The sequence below is a fragment of the Equus przewalskii genome, chromosome 20, assembly GCF_037783145.1.
Source record: "Equus przewalskii isolate Varuska chromosome 20, EquPr2, whole genome shotgun sequence".
NCBI classification, from domain to species: domain Eukaryota; kingdom Metazoa; phylum Chordata; class Mammalia; order Perissodactyla; family Equidae; genus Equus; species Equus przewalskii.
The window spans coordinates 31,761,378-31,777,459 of NC_091850.1; the positions used below are offsets into that span (position 1 = coordinate 31,761,378).

Here is a 16,082-nt window from a genome sequence, read left to right on the forward strand (position 1 = left end):
ACAGAATACTAGATTAATAATCGTTTTCCTTTGAGTTTTGAAAACATTACTCTATCGTCTTCTAGCTGCTAAAGTTAACAATAAGATGTCTGATTTTCATTTAGTTGTTAGTAGGCAATCTGTTATTTCTTCTCTCTGGAGACTTGGATATTTTTTTTGTCATGAGTTACTGTGAAATGTTATATGTCTCTAGGTGTGGTTCTTTCATTCTGTTTTGCACTCTGTGGGCCCTTTGACTTTGAAAATATGTACCTCCCTTCAAGAGTGGGAAATTCTGTTTCTTAATTTGTTTCATCTGTGTGTTTCTTTTCTCTAGAATTCCTTCTCGTTGGATATTGGACCTCCTAGATTTGTCTTCTCTTCTTTTTTAGTTTTCATATCTTATCTTGTCTATATCCCTCAACTTTATTTTCTAACTAGTGTAAAGTTCTCTTTTTATGGATACAAATTAGAGCTTTTGAAAATTTTTGTCTGTTGCCTTGAGATACCCATTTCGCACGGAGTCATTCTTGTGTCTTTTGCAGTTTATAGTGGGCTTTCTTTAAGTATCTAGTGATTTTCTTTGACTATTTTGATAAGGCCTCTGGCTGGCTTCACTTTTTGGTAAGTAGGTGGGGAGCCGGCCATTAACCTCTAGGTTAAGTACAAGAATATAAAGGATATTTTTACTCTTTAATAATTCCTAAGTATTTTCTTTGTCTTTTGTTCCCCCAAGAGAAATACCCTTCCAGTTTATGTCTGATTCTTCAACTATATCTTAATCTTTCCTACTCATATTGTTTTTTTGTTTGTTTCATGATTTATTATTTAGTTTGTCCTGATTTAAAACTCACCGAAGCTGATTAGATTTAATTTGTTCACAGACGATGTTATTATCTAAATAGAAGCTTCCGCTCTACTGGGTACTTAGTAAATGAAAGTCTCAAATTTCACAAATGTATTTTTATGGCACAAGATTTGGGTTGTTACTTACTTTATGTCCTATTTTATTTAAGAAATAATTTAAAGACAGTTAAGTATGACATGTTATGTAGGGATGTAATTTAATGTCTTTTATTCTCACACTCCAAACTAGGCAAAAACCTTGATTTGAACTGTTTTGACTTAAGACTAATTTTATTTACATTAAATTGAACTTGATTTGACCTGAGTTTTAAAAAATTAACCTATTTAGACTTAGCCACTGGATATTTAATTGAATTGATATAGTCCCCAAAAAAGGCAATTTTTCTAAGGATATTTGAAATAATTATGCTGGGACAGTAGACATAAACCAGAATATAATATGGTCATCCCTTCCTGAGTCTCATGGACTTTTAAGGATCAAAGGCAGGATAGGTCAAATCGCTTGCCTAGTTGATTTGACATTCTCATTCTGTTCTCACTCTGTTTTGTGTCCCATGTTTTGGAGACCAAAAAATGTGAACAGATAGTCAGTAAAGATGAATGGGAAGAGTATAGGAATCCAAGATTATCTGAATTTTTATGTAACTGAAACTCTTTCTTATGCGGTTGTCTGGTTGTGTGAAATCTTTTCAGTAAATTTTAAATGCAAGTTTCACAGAACTGATGTACTTATATTTTAAATATAATTCTTTTTCTACGTTCTAAGAATTTTGAAGAAGTATAATATGTTATTGGCACTTTTTCTTAAGAATGCGGAATTATCCATAGAAGATGTCAATCCCAAACCAATTTGCCACTAATACAATTTAAACTTCCGTTTTCCTGTCTTATAATTGGCATATATGTAGAAAATGTTAGCTAATTTTAATATCAAAATATGGAAAACCTCATCCAAATAAAAATTATAAGAGTTTCTTTGGACTCTGTTCTAAGTTTTTGTTTTTTTTTCTTTTTCATATTGGGCTGAAATCTGCCACCCTTCCATCCATTGGTTCTAGTTCTGTTCTCTGGAGCAGCATGGAGTAAGTCTCTTCTATTAGAAGGCAGCTATCATATCTTCCCGAGTCACCTTTTCTAGGCTGAATGTTCCCAGGTCCTCCACTTTTTATATGGAATAATACCCATACTTATAAGCTTCATATTGGTTCCCTTTGAACACATCCTAATTATCAGTGTTTTCCATAATACAGTTAAAATATGATGGCCTCAAGTTTTATTTCTATGCCGTATTTCTATGGTATAGTGCACACCAGTGAAGAATGCCCTGTACCATAACGCATGAATCAAACACTCTAGTTTACTAGTGCAGCTTCAGCTTATGTCAGGTATTTTTTTCTTAGTTATTCTTAACTGTTGGCTCATATTAAAACTTAAGGGGCAGCTAAAACCTGTCAGCTAAATTAATTTTTGGAGCTCTCCCTTTTTTAGAAGGCATTTCTGCCTTGGTAATATAGCTTTAGCAAGTCTAATTGTGATGGTATTACTCAGAGAATCTAGAACAACAAATACACTTTCATATGCTAACATCTGTAGGCCATGCTTTGACGTGACATAGGCTCTCAATGTAAAACTTAAAAATAAACATTACTAAAGGAATTTAAATTCATTTGATTTATGGTTTTGGAAAGTGTTTTTGTCTGTTTGAGGTTTAAGTGGTTAGGATTGCAGAGTATCTGACTTTGGTCTCCTTTTGCAACATGCGCTACACTTTAAAGAAAAAATAAATGTGTATAATGAAATGCCCATAACCTGGAAAATTTATCTAAAATAATAAATATTCCGTTGTAGGTTTTGTACCCTAGAGCAGAATTTCTCAGTCTCAGCACCGTTGACATTCTTTGGATAATTCTTTTTTGTGGGTAGCCATCCTGTGCATTGTAGAATATGTAACAGCGTCACTGGCTTCTACCCACTAGATACCAGTAGCACACATCACTACCACCTCCTCTGCAGTTTCACCATCAGAAATATCTCCAGACATGGCCAAATGTCCCCTGGGGGGCAAAATCTCCTCCAGTTGGGAACCACTGTCCTAGAGCATTAGAAGTATATAAGTCGACTGGGTAATAATTTCTACTTTAAATGTTTTCCATAATTGGAATTGGAATACAATATTTTTCTTACCATAATTTCTTTGTAGAGATTTTGTTAAACTGTAAAACATAATAAAGAACTTTACATACAACAAACACTTTTAAATTCCTAGTTTGATCAGGTTTTTCTTTTCCTCCTTATACTACTACTTATCCTAGTTTGTCATCCCTGCTTTGTGTTATGATCTATGATCTGAAACATATATGCGTGACTGTCTAATGTATTGAGATTAAGGAATGAAAATTATACAATAACAAATATGGTATTGATTAGGAGGTTTATTAAGTTCAAATACTTGGTCTTTTGTAGTCCATGATTTAATTACTTGAAAATATGCTTTTTATTTAAGTTGGTTAAACTCCTAGATTTTAAAATTAAATTGTATTATGTTTATTTTTCTGCTCTGCAATATAGCCAGCAGCCAGCTTCGGGTGTAGCCTACTCTCATCCAACTACAGTTGCTAGCTACACTGTCCATCAGGCTCCAGTAGCTGCTCACACAGTTACTGCTGCCTATGCACCAGCAGCGGCCACAGTTGCAGTTGCCAGGCCTGCTCCAGTAGCTGTTGCAGCTGCTGCAACAGCTGCTGCTTATGGAGGCTACCCCACTGCACACACAGCTACTGACTATGGTTATACCCAGAGGCAACAAGAAGCACCACCACCACCACCCCCGGCTACTACACAAAACTACCAGGTAAGAAAACTACTAGTTTCAATAGCCTTAACATACAGGCTTCAGTGGCCTCAGTATATGACATAATGTCCAATCCAGTGCTTCTCAGACTTGTGTCTTCCAAAGTATACCTCTAATGATAGAGAAAAGTGTATTCCTAGGTGATATAGGGGCATAGTCCCAGCATTGAGTTTTACATTAATAATCCCCTTCAGTTCATTCCACTCCATTTTATGTTTGCTTTAATTTTAAAATTTTTACATTAATTACTGGTTAAATAATTTTATCCCAAGTTTTTGAGAAAAATTAAGACATAGGAAGATTATTTGTCTACTTGGTATTATTTGTCTACTTGGAACACAGCTATGTCTCCTATTTTAAGAACCACAAGCCTAAGATATAGGACAAATTACATAATGTCTTCTTGAAACTTATCAAGGGTCGAAATTCTCTTGCCTGTAAATTTTTTCCCCTCGGTTGTTCTTTCTGCTTATGTAACAGAAATTGATCCTGCTCTTATTCATCTAGTGACTTTTTGTTCAGTCTTATGCGGACATAAAGATCTAATTCTATTTATAGCATCATGTTTATTATGGTACTAAATTACTGCTTATTTAATTAAATTTGGTCCTAATTCCTTTAACCCATTTTTTGTTTCCTTGCATTTAGGATCTGTTTTTTAAACTTTGATCCTTCTGGACTTTGCCTAGTTTTCTCTGTTCTTTCTAAAGTATAGGAATTTATTTTGTTAAGAAATTGACATATGACTCAACAATATTAGTATTTGCTATTAATATTTGGCACGTTATAAACTCCAGATTCCTTTTGACATGTGATTGTTTTCATTGTGTCCAGAGACGGAATATAATAAATTCCACTGTTTTTAATAGGGTATATAAAACCCATCATTTTCTGGGCCCTACCTACTTCTTCCGCCTTTCCACCTGCTTACCTCCCCATTCCTCCTCGCTTTATGCTGCGCCAGAACTCACCCAGCTCAGCTTGATCTTCACTGCCTTGGAGATTTATATATAGTGTTCCTTCTCCCTAGAACCTCTGTTTCCCTTTCCTCTCCTCCACCTGGAAGCTCCTACTCAACATTATGTTAATCATGGTAGTAAATAGGAAGAATGAAAAGAAAGCTGGAGCAATCATAAAGCTTAGAATGCACAGATGTTCATTACTGTGAGATCCAGCTTTAAGCATAACTGCCATGAATTTTTTTAATAAAATTAATTTTTAAAAAAAATAAGCATTTAAAAATGTTTCAGTGATTTTTCTGATTGTAAAAGTTAAACATGCTGCTTGAAGTGGTTTGTCTTTATTTGATGACGTCCAAAATGAACCCCCTTTGTACTGAATTTGACCCTTAGGTCTTGATGGGGCTTTTTTTCCTGCCACGTCACTCATAGCAAGTGGAATCAATTTCTTTGATTTCCTTTCTTTAGGACTCGTACTCATATGTAAGATCCACAGCTCCTGCTGTAGCTTATGACAGTAAGCAGTACTACCAACAGCCAACAGCAACTGCTGCTGCTGTAGCTGCCGCTGCCCAGCCTCAGCCTTCTGTTGCTGAAACCTACTATCAGACAGGTGGGTTTATTGACATACACAGTTTGATGGTAAACTGTTAAAATATATTGTTCAAGGTGCTTTTTTAACGAAGATACGCTTTTGAGTCCGTTTAAACTTGTGTTATATTACCTTGAGAGGCAGATTCTCGCCATGTCCTTCTCTTCCTCTGTTGGAATGCCTTTGAGTCCCAATTAGAGAGAATGCCATGGAGGCAATTCATAATCATGCCCTTCTCTCCTGGAAGTATATTTCATTTCTGAGTTTCAGCTTACACTTCTCTTCCTACTGAAGTAAGCTCTGTGAAAGAAGTTGTGGTGATAACTCTGGCTGCCTTCTTACCTTTGTCAGAAATGCTCAGAACATATTGCTGACTACCTTTGTAACGAGTGGAGACCTTTTGTTGGCCTGTATTTTTAATTCATCTTTCTCTCATCTGTAATGACAGTTGGTTCTGTTACCAGACACTGATATTACAGTATACATAATGGTACAAATGCAGGAAGTGTTTTGTTTGCAAAGAAGCCTACATATTTGTAGGTTTTTTAAAAGATGGACTTTTCATAGAACTTTTAATAACAAAGCTCTCTGAGTTCTGAAAAGACAGCAACTCCTTTATTTTAATTTTTTTTCCTTTTTTTGAGGAAGGTTAGCCCTGAGCTAACTACTGCCAGTCCTCCTCTTTTTGCTGAGGAAGACTGACCCTGAGCTAACATCCATGCCCATCTTCCTCTACTTTATACATGGGACGCCTACCACAGCATGGCTTTTGCCAAGCGGTGCCATGTCTGCACCCGGGATCCGAACCGGCCCTGGGCCGCCGAAGCGGAACGTGCACACTTAACCACTGCACCATCGGGCCACCCCCCTATTTTAATTATTTTTGAAGGACCATGAGAGTGTGGGTAGAGTCTTGGATTAGGAAAGAGTAGAATTGGCTTCTAGTACTGGCTTTACCACTAATGCAGGCATGTGATTTTTACCTCTTTTCATCTCTGTTCTCTTATTTGTAAATAAAGTAGTTGACTCAGATCTTTCTAGGGTACTTCCAGTTCTAAGGATGTTTTTGTTTGTTTTGTTTTGGACTTTTTTGGGTGAGGAAGATTGGCCCTCAGCTAAGACACATGTTGTCAATCTTCCTCTTTTTGCTTGAGGAAGAGTGACCCTGAGCTAACATCTGTGCCTGTCTTCCTCTGTTTTGTGTGTGGGATGCCACTACAGCATGGCTTGATGAGTGGTATAGGTCTGTGTCTGGGATCCGAACCTATGAACCCTGGGCTGCTGGAGCAAAGTGTGCTGAACTTAACTGCTGGGCCACCAGCCCAGCTCCTAGTTTAAGTTTTTTTATGAGTCCCTTAAAAGTGGTTTAAAAATATTTTGAATTATAATCACCATGACTTGTCTTATAGTCTCTTCTCTAATGATTTGTGGGTATGGTAATCTACAGTGAACTTCCTGGTCAATTGTCATGGTTAGATTGTGCTTTTGAGTACTGAATTAATCTAAGAGTCAGAAGACCTTGATTTAGTCTAAGCTCTGGCATTGACTGTGTGACTTTTGTAAGTCATTTAGTTCTTGGACGTTAGTTTCCTTTTGTAAAATGTTGTCTTCATCTCTGTGTTGTGTGGATCAAATTTCATACTATATATAGAAAAAAATTGAATAAACTCTTAAGTGCTGTTTGTTTAAGGTACCTTTACTTCGCATAAAATGAATTTGGCCCACTGATATTTGGGCCTTTCTCAGAAATTACATTTATATACTTTAGTGATGATTAATAAGTGATTATTAATTTAATGATTGCTAATAAGTCTCATAAGATTCTTAAAGTATATATTTGTTTTGAATATGGTCACAGGCAGCGGAAAAGTTAGCAGAGACATTAATAGTAATCATTTAAGAACAGCTGCACTCAAACTATTGACATTTGAAGAATTAAGTCAGCAGCGCCTTTTGAGTTGGAATTAGATTGAAGTTTACTATGGATAAATCATTAAAATGTGGTAGATGGTTTATGCACAAGTTCCATATAATTAGATACGGAAATTTTTACTGTGACTTGACGCACATACTTTGAGACTCTCTCTCTGTTCTGTCCCCATAACTCTCGAATAGACTGACTAGCCTAAATACAGCCCCCCCCAAAAAAAACAATGCTTTTGTGAAAACTTTGTTTATTAATACCTGTTTTAAGTAGTACTGATATTTCAGTTAGTTGTAAATTTTGACAAAATGCCATTTTGGAAACATGTAGAAAGCATCTGGGAAGGAATAGTAAATTAATTTATATAGATGCTACATTTTATTCAATTGGTAATAATTTTACTCCTTTTGCCAAGAAGACATTGCTAGCATCAAATTCATAGTTAATGGTGTTTATACCTGTTTTTTCCTAGTTTTCTGGGATATTAGTACAGTAACTATGTTGTAGAAGGGGTTCACCCTCCTAATTTTCTGATGTCTCTTTCCCAATTTAGCCCCCAAAGCAGGTTATAGCCAAGGTGCAACTCAGTATACACAAGCCCAGCAAACTCGACAAGTGACAGCCATAAAACCAGCCACACCAAGTCCAGCTACCACTACTTTCTCCATTTATCCTGTATCTTCCACCGTACAGCCAGTAGCAGCTGCAGCTACTGTGGTGCCATCCTATACCCAGAGTGCTACTTATAGTACCACGGCAGTTACTTATTCTGGTAAGACTGATAAACTGTGTTTAAGTGAGTAAACAAATTAGAAAGCGACTTACTAGAAACTGTCTTGATTTTTCTGTGGAATGATCTTACTCCCAATAACAAGAATTGAATTAATTGATAGGTGTTAATATAAATACATGTGCATAATGTGACAATGGACCATACTCTAAGTTGTGTGCTTTTTTTTTTTTTAAGCCAGGAGATTTTAGCAGAACGTAAAAATGATCTTTGGGCATTTGAAAGCTAATCATGAGTCTTGGGCCTAGTGCTGCCATTAGAGAAAATAACATCTAGTATTCTACAGGATCATTTCCTTTCTGACTTTTCCATATGAATTTGAAAACTCAAGGTTAACATTCAGGGAATACCACTGACAAATTATTTATGTTGTTTATTTCAGCCCTTGAGGAACTATTTCTTCATATTTATTATCAGGAATAAGTAATCTTGAAAATATTAGGTAGCCTTTGTAAACATTCATAGGATGATGATTATATAACACACGTCTCTTGAAAGGACAGAGTAGCTTTATTTTCCTTAAATAATCGTATATTTTCCCTGGAGAAGTATAATCACTAAAACCTTCTTAATATTTCCACTGCTCTTGCTCACTTCCAGCTGAGGTGCTTTGTAGTATTCAGCGATTAAAATCACGTGTTGCTTTTTTGTAGACACTTAGCCTTGTACTCATGCATGGTTTGTTGTTGTTTTACATTTTATTTATTAATACCCTATCTTGTTCCATGGAGGATTTAAGGTGGCAAAGGCAATTTCTGTTCTTACCTCTTGATAACTTTGTCATATGTTGGATGTTAGAAGCCTAGCTATTGAATTAAAATATTTTATTTCTCAAATTTTTTTATCGCTTACCCTATGTGCCACGTTATGCTGGGTGCCAGGGATACAACGGTGAATTAGGCAGGCATGGAGTATTTGGGGACAACAGTTCACTGTGACTGGAGTACAGGATATATAGGGTAAATATCAGGAAATGAGGCTGGAAATGTCAGTGGGGAAAGCCTTGTAGGCTCTAGTATGGTGTCTGTCTTTATCTTGTGGGCAGAAAGGGTGCCAAAGAAGAGATCTTAAGAAAAGGAGCAGACTTGTAAGTCAACTGTGGTAACCTCATGGAAATGAATTGGGGTAGGGAGATGGTATTGTTCTTAGAGCTATATTTAGGATTGTCTAAGTACAACTTTTCTGCCTCTGTGTATCTCATTAACCAGTTATAACTGTAAATGGAATTATTTCAGTGAAATCTGATTGGATACATTTTTTTAAATGTCCACATGAGCTTCAACAAAGGAGTATGATAATATCCTTCCCTGTTCTTTCTTTCTCCCTTACATATGCTCCTTCTCCCTCCTTTTCTGTCTCTGTCTCACTACATTTGTCCCTCTTTCTCAGTTGCTTAAATATACCTTACACAGAATGGAGATAATTATTTTTATTTACTGCTTTATTACATAAGTAATACATCATTATTTTAAAACTAGAAACTATAGCTTGAAAAAGGACAAAAAATTTAAATCACTGGACATCTACCCCTAGACACTAACTGCCATTAACATTTTAGTACGTGTTTTTATACTTTTCTTGCATGGGAATAGACATGTATAAACATGGTTTGTTTATGAAAATGAATTTATCTTATATACACTATTGTGTTAACTGCTTCTCATTGTGAATGTCCTTCATGTGACTAAGTATAGAGATACATCATTCCTTCAATTAATGCTTTTCCCTGACTTCTTATTTTAGAAAAGCTTAATTCTGCAGTAAAGTTGAAAACAGAGTACACCAAATGCCCATGTACCATTTACTTAGATTCTGCGATTATTAATATTTCGTCACATTTCTTTTATCTCTCCTCCAAAAACATATTTTCAAATGGTTCAGCAATATATTTATAAGTTGCAGGTGACATGGTTACTTTGCCCAGAATTCTTCAGCCTTTATTTCCTAAGAATAAGGCATTCTTTTACATACCCACAATGCAGATATCATATAAAGGAATTGAACATGGATATTATCTAATTTGTCTAGTTGTCCACACAGTGTCTTTTATGGCTGGGCTTTCTATGTGTTTGTACTTTGTTTTAAATTCAGAGTTCAATCAAGAATCATGGATTGTATTTGGTTGTCATGTCTTAGTTTCAGTTTCCTTTAATGTAAAATAATCCCCTATTTTTGTCTTGTCTCTCATGACCTTGATAGTTCAGGCGAGTTGTCTTGTAGAATATTCCACAATCTGTTTTTGTCTGATTTCTTTATGCTTAGATTCTGGCAGCTGTTTGGTCAATAAAACTCCTAAGTGAACTTTACATTTTATAACATCAGGAGCATGTAATAAATAATGTCAATTTATTCCTTATTGATGATGCCCAGTATAATCACTGGTTAAAGTGGTGACTACTAGATCTCTCCATTGTAAAGATACTTTTTTCCCTTTGTAATTAACCAAGTAATCTGTTGGACCTGTTACCTAACTACCTTTCACTCTATGGTATTCGATCCTTTGAAAATCTCTTACTGAATCAAGTTCTACCATGCTGTTTGCAAAATCCTTGTACATTGATTCTTGGCATTCTTCTCTAAAGAAGAGTCCCTTCCTCCCTTCTTTTTTACTATTACTGTGAACTCATTCTTTTTTATTCAACGTAGTATAATCCATTGCTCTCATTTTTCTGTTTGAGGCACACATTGTCCCAAATTTGGGACTGTTCAGATTGTCCCAAATTGGCCAGTGGGATCCTTTTCAAACCAGCTCCTCAGTCTTCTGGATTTGGCATCATTAGTCTTTGAGCACTTCTTTCCCTTCTGGCACAGTAAGATGTTGCAGATACACTTCGAGCTTTTCCCTAGAAAAGCTTTTTTTTCTAGCTTTTGCCCTCAACTCCTCATCCACTATTTCACAAAGAAGCCATGATTTCTTATATGGCAGTGATATTTACATTTAGAGATAGATAGTTTTTATTGGCTGCATAATATTTTATTGTATGGATGTACTATATTTAAACGTTTCTATTTTGGGACATTAGTTTCGTATTAGGGAACAACTAGAATCAACAGTGGATAAAGTAAACCTTCTATGTAAAGATTTGTGTATTTGTCAGTTTTTTCCCTAGGATAAATTCCTAGGTTTGGAACTGTTACCTTAAAAGGTATGCACTTTTTAAAGAATATCTGACACGCAGTGTGAAATTACTGTCCAGAGAGATCGTTATTAGGGCTTCTGAGTTCTAGGTCTTCAATTTTATGTTAGCTACAACTTAGGTTGTCAGCTATTATTTTTATCTCATTAAAATGAGTTCTAGAATTTTGGTACCCACTAAATGGTGACTTGTAGCATGATAGATTTACTACTGAAATGGTGTGTTTTTGTTTCTAATATTCTATGTTTGAAAATTATATTTCAACTGTTTATAATTATGTAACTTACTAGTTGATAAGCATTTCTTTTTTTTTTTTAAGATTGGCACCTGAGCTAACAAGTGTTGCCAATCTTTTTTTTTTTTTTTTTTTGCCTCCTGCTTTATCGCCCCAAATCTCCCCAGTACATAGTTGTACATCTTAGTTGCAGGTCCTTTTAGTTGTGGCATGTGGGATGCCGCCTCAACGTGGCCTGACGACCGGTGCCATGTCCGTGCCCAGGATTCGAACCAACGAAACACTGGGCCGCCTGCAGCAGAGCGCGTGAACTTAACCACTCAGCCACGGGGCCAGCCCCCGGCCCCAGCATTTCTAATAAAAGCACTTTTTAAAAGTTTTAGTGTTCAAGAATTGAGCTTTTACTTAATTTGGAGACACAGCCTTATATTTGTTTTCCCACAATGCTATTACAAGAAATGTACATTTATTTGCTAGTAGTCATAGGAAATTTAAAGGCACTTCTTTAACAGTGCTCCAGAATCTTCAGCCCACATTTCAGTGCATGCTTTGATATTTAAAAACTAAGTAGTGAGCTATAACTAAACTTGCCTTTTATTACCTTTAGACTACATGTGTGCAAATGAAGATTATTTTGATATTAAGCTTAACCTGGTGATTTTGTGCTTTAAGTAACTCAGTGTTTAAAGGACCTCACAGTCTCTTAGCCTCATCTGTAAAATGAGGATAGTAATGCTTGCCTGCTAGATCTGTAGCATTGTAGGATGCTGTTAGCCTTATTTTGCTTTTTTTCCCTGATACTTAATTTATAAAATTATATTTAATTGGCATTTTCTGTACACAACTACTAGTCATTTGGAAAATATATATCATAATGATTTCATATAAAAATCATGGTTCTAACCAGTAATAATCTAAAAATTGGACAATTTTATGGTGTTTTAAGAGCAAAATTTAAACTGTACATGTTTCTGCCCATGAATTTGAAAGCAATTGGCTGTAAGCTTGATTATGTTCTTTTATCGCATTCTTAAGTACTGTAGCACGTTGGTAGGACTGACCAGTACAGAGTTTATTGATCTCTTTTAAGAGATCAAAACTCTTTTTAGAGTTTTTCTTTTAACTGATTATGCAGTTGTTTTCTAATTGTTTTTAATATAATGTACTTATTATTCATATGTTTACCTATTTGTTTCTACTTTGATTTATAGATCTTTTGTTCTCTTACCACACTTTCTGTCTTTATATCGTCATAACAAGCATTTGTGTAGTTTCATAACCTGACATAAAAGTCTAGGAGGACTTTGCATGAAAGTTACCTGACTCCTCTCTCCTGGAAATGTCTGGTTTCAGATTCCTGTGACTCTGATTTTGCATGCATCTTAACTCTCACCTTTCCAATTGATGTTTTCTTCTGTGTGTGTGTAGATATATTGGGGTCATAAGTCTTTACTTTTTAGTATAGCAATCTGCGTTCAAGAGACCAAAAAGTTCAGTTTTCCTTACAATTTTGCTTTAGTTCTTCTCTGCCATCCTGGCAACTAGGAATCTGTCTCTTGAGCCTCACGTGACTCTGCTCACTCATTTCCACTTCAGGGAAAAAAGAAGTCTTAGTGGAATATGATAAATAGGGCATCCATCAAATTTCCAGAGGTCTTATTAGAGTTTTCAGGTTTTGATTTTATAAATAAAATCAGTGACTGTCAAATTTAAAACTTCCATAGATTTTTAAATGGAAATAGATAAACAATGGAATGGATAGAATCCATACATTTAACCAGAAAATATTCTGCTTTTTCATCTTTTGGAAAATGAAAACCAATGTATTTCATCCTTAATCCCCAAATCTTTTATCTGGTGTCCTATAAATTCATCCGAACTTCAACTCCATATCACAGACTTCTGCTAAGCTTTGTTCACCTTGCCTCTCCAAACCAGCTTCTGTCAGCTCCTTGATTTTGACAGTGGCACAACCCATCAGTCAATCACTATGGCTCATAATCTTGGTGTCGTCTTTGTGGTTTTCCTTGTCTTTCATATCTTTTACCTTCTTAGCCGCCAAGCATATCAAACCTTACTTTCATAAGTTTCTTTTTTTCATATCTAATATCTTAGTTCAGACTTCCTCAAATCCAACACTTCCCAAATTGTATTCAGAGGAATTCTGTTTGCGGAAACACTAAGAGGTTCTGTAACCACCTAAGTTTATCAAACACTCTGTCACATCCCTCCACCTGAACTGCAAACCTCTTAAAGTCAAAGACCAAATTTTACGCTTTCTTTATCCCTCCATAACACTCGTCTGTGTTGAGTAAATACTTGTTGATTGACTTATGTAAAAGGAAGATGAATAATAATTTTTTCTGTTTTGTGAGATATAATTATTTGTAAATATGCACGTGTAAACTACCTTTATTAGCAGAATTGATTGAATTTAAATTCATAACATTTAACTTGACCTTTTATAATAATGTAACATAATCTTTGTTTCATTTTCATTTGTAAGGTACATCTTATTCAGGTTATGAAGCAGCAGTGTATTCAGCTGCATCCTCCTACTACCAACAGCAGCAGCAGCAACAGAAACAGGCAGCAGCAGCAGCAGCTGCTGCTGCTGCAACAGCTGCCTGGACAGGGACCACCTTTACTAAAAAAGCACCATTCCAAAATAAACAACTGAAACCAAAACAGCCTCCCAAACCACCCCAGATTCACTATTGTGATGTTTGTAAGATCAGCTGTGCTGGACCACAGGTACTTATGTTGTGTGTTTTACCATGAGTCTTCAATGGTTATTTTTGATGGTTAAGTATGGTTGATAATATACCTCTTTTGCCTACAAAGAAAGTTTACATTTTATTTCCTGTTAGCTTTTAACTAACACATATTTTGCTAAACCGTCATTTTTTTAAAGGTATTTGTATTGAGATGTAAGAACTCTCTTAAGAAGAAAACTGTAAAAATGATTATGAATGTAGATGAAAAATGGGCAAGTTGAGTTTTTTTTCCAGGAAGGATACTTTGCTCTTTAAATAAAACTTAAGTTTTGCTTAAAAGTTTTATATTCAAATTAATTGGGATTTGGGGGCAAGATTGAATTTTTATTTCTTTTTTGAGATCCAACAGGTTGCTTCGTAAAGCCTTTATATAAAATTCTTCAACTTAAAACAATTGGTTATTGATTTCCTTAGCTCTTCTTCGAGGTCCATTTTGAGTGTATAAATAGAACTTTACAGCCCAAAAAGGATGACCATAGAGATAATTCAGTTTTGCACACTTACATTAAAGATAGGAAGATTTTGTCAAATGTATTATTTTTTACAGCATATAAATATCACAAGAAAATTTTCTTTCTGGAATATTAAAAATCCTTAAAATAAGTTCTTTTAATAATTCATAGTTTTCAGGATAACATTTCTAATGAGATTGCCTTTGTATATGCTTTATAGAATGTTGCTTATTTCTGTGTAATCTCCTCCATGAGGGAATAGGAACTTTGGAACAAGAAAGGTGTAAGGAAGTGTCTTTTTCAAAAATACCAACTAATGAAGCATTCAAAATCTTTGTTTTTTTTTTTTTAAGCTTAATATGTCTCTTTTTGGTAAGGAAGATTGGCTCTGAGCTAACGTCTGTTGCCAGTCTTCCTCTTTTTTTTTTTTTTTCTCCCCAAAGCCCGAGTACCATAGTTGTATATCCTAGTTGTAGGTCATGCTACTTCTTCTCTGTGGGATGCCACCACAGCATATAGCTTGATGAGCAATGTATAGGTCCGCTCCCAGGATCCAAACCAGCGAACCCCAGGCCGCCAAAGCCGAGCATGCAAACTTAACCACTTGGCCACCAGACTGGCCCCCCACATGTAGAATCTTCATTCCTTTTTTTGGTTTTGGTTTTTTCCTGCTTGCTACACCTTAAAATAGGTGATTTAGGCATTAGTCTGTTTATAAAATCTAATGAATTCAACTCACTTCCCAACTTTATTGATACTTTAATAGTGTCTAGTTTTTATATAAAAATTTGATAAGCAGTTTGACAAATAAAAAGCATATTATTTGAAAAGATCAGGTTTTGACTCTCTGATACTGGTAGTTTCTTCCACTTTTATCTGTCTCCTCCCTGCTCCACCTGTATACATTCTTTAATTTACTAGATTAGTTCTGTCTACTTTTTAATACTGAATTTTTGGGATATTTTCAATTACCAGCATTCTCTGAGTTACTGACACCAAATTAGGGAATATTTTAATTTATGTGGCTAGTTACATAAAATCTTCCTTCTCACTATTTTGAGTGTAATAGGAAATGGTTTCATTGTGATTAGATGGTTGGGGGAGAAGGGGGGCAGATGAGAATGTTTGCATCGACCCGGGCTTAAACAGGAAACGGAACAAGGATATTTGGTCTTAGTGTTTGAGGAGTGTATCCTACTCTATGATGACTCTTTAGAGGGGATAATGCTATGAATGGCAAATGCAGACCTAGGAGGTTTCTTGAACATGTGGTACACACATAAAAGGATAGAACATGGTTCTAGGGTGATAGGTTAACAGCACCATTTAGAATGAGTGTTTATAAGGCTGACCATTGATTTGGGGTGTCTGGATGGTTACATGAGAACCGGACAGCAGTACTTTTGCAAGTCAGAGGTAGTCCTTTTAGGGATTAATGAGCCTTAGAGAAAAATACCGTTGAGATTGTTAATTGGTGTCTAGGTGTGAGCATAAGGAGGGGAGAGTAAGTTGGTTCAGA

At 35.5% G+C, this 16,082-nt stretch overlaps 1 protein-coding gene across 4 annotated transcripts in view; it reads left to right on the forward strand.

The window, feature by feature from the left end:
* Positions 1 to 16,082, forward strand: part of ZFR (zinc finger RNA binding protein) — a 67,452-nt gene that overhangs the window by 14,425 nt on the left and 36,945 nt on the right. For 2 of the 4 annotated variants that reach the window (XR_011530426.1, XM_070587083.1), the window contains exons 3-7: positions 1,905 to 1,928; positions 3,415 to 3,697; positions 5,125 to 5,269; positions 7,726 to 7,944; positions 13,841 to 14,088. Coding sequence is in view for 2 of the 4 variants with exons in the window: in XM_070587083.1 (XP_070443184.1) it covers positions 1,905 to 1,928; positions 3,415 to 3,697; positions 5,125 to 5,269; positions 7,726 to 7,944; positions 13,841 to 14,088 (919 nt within the window). In the remaining 2 variants the exon portion in view is untranslated. The remainder of the gene's footprint in view (positions 1 to 1,904; positions 1,929 to 3,414; positions 3,698 to 5,124; positions 5,270 to 7,725; positions 7,945 to 13,840; positions 14,089 to 16,082) is intronic. The other 2 variants (XR_011530427.1, XM_070587084.1) reach the window with 1 other exon arrangement.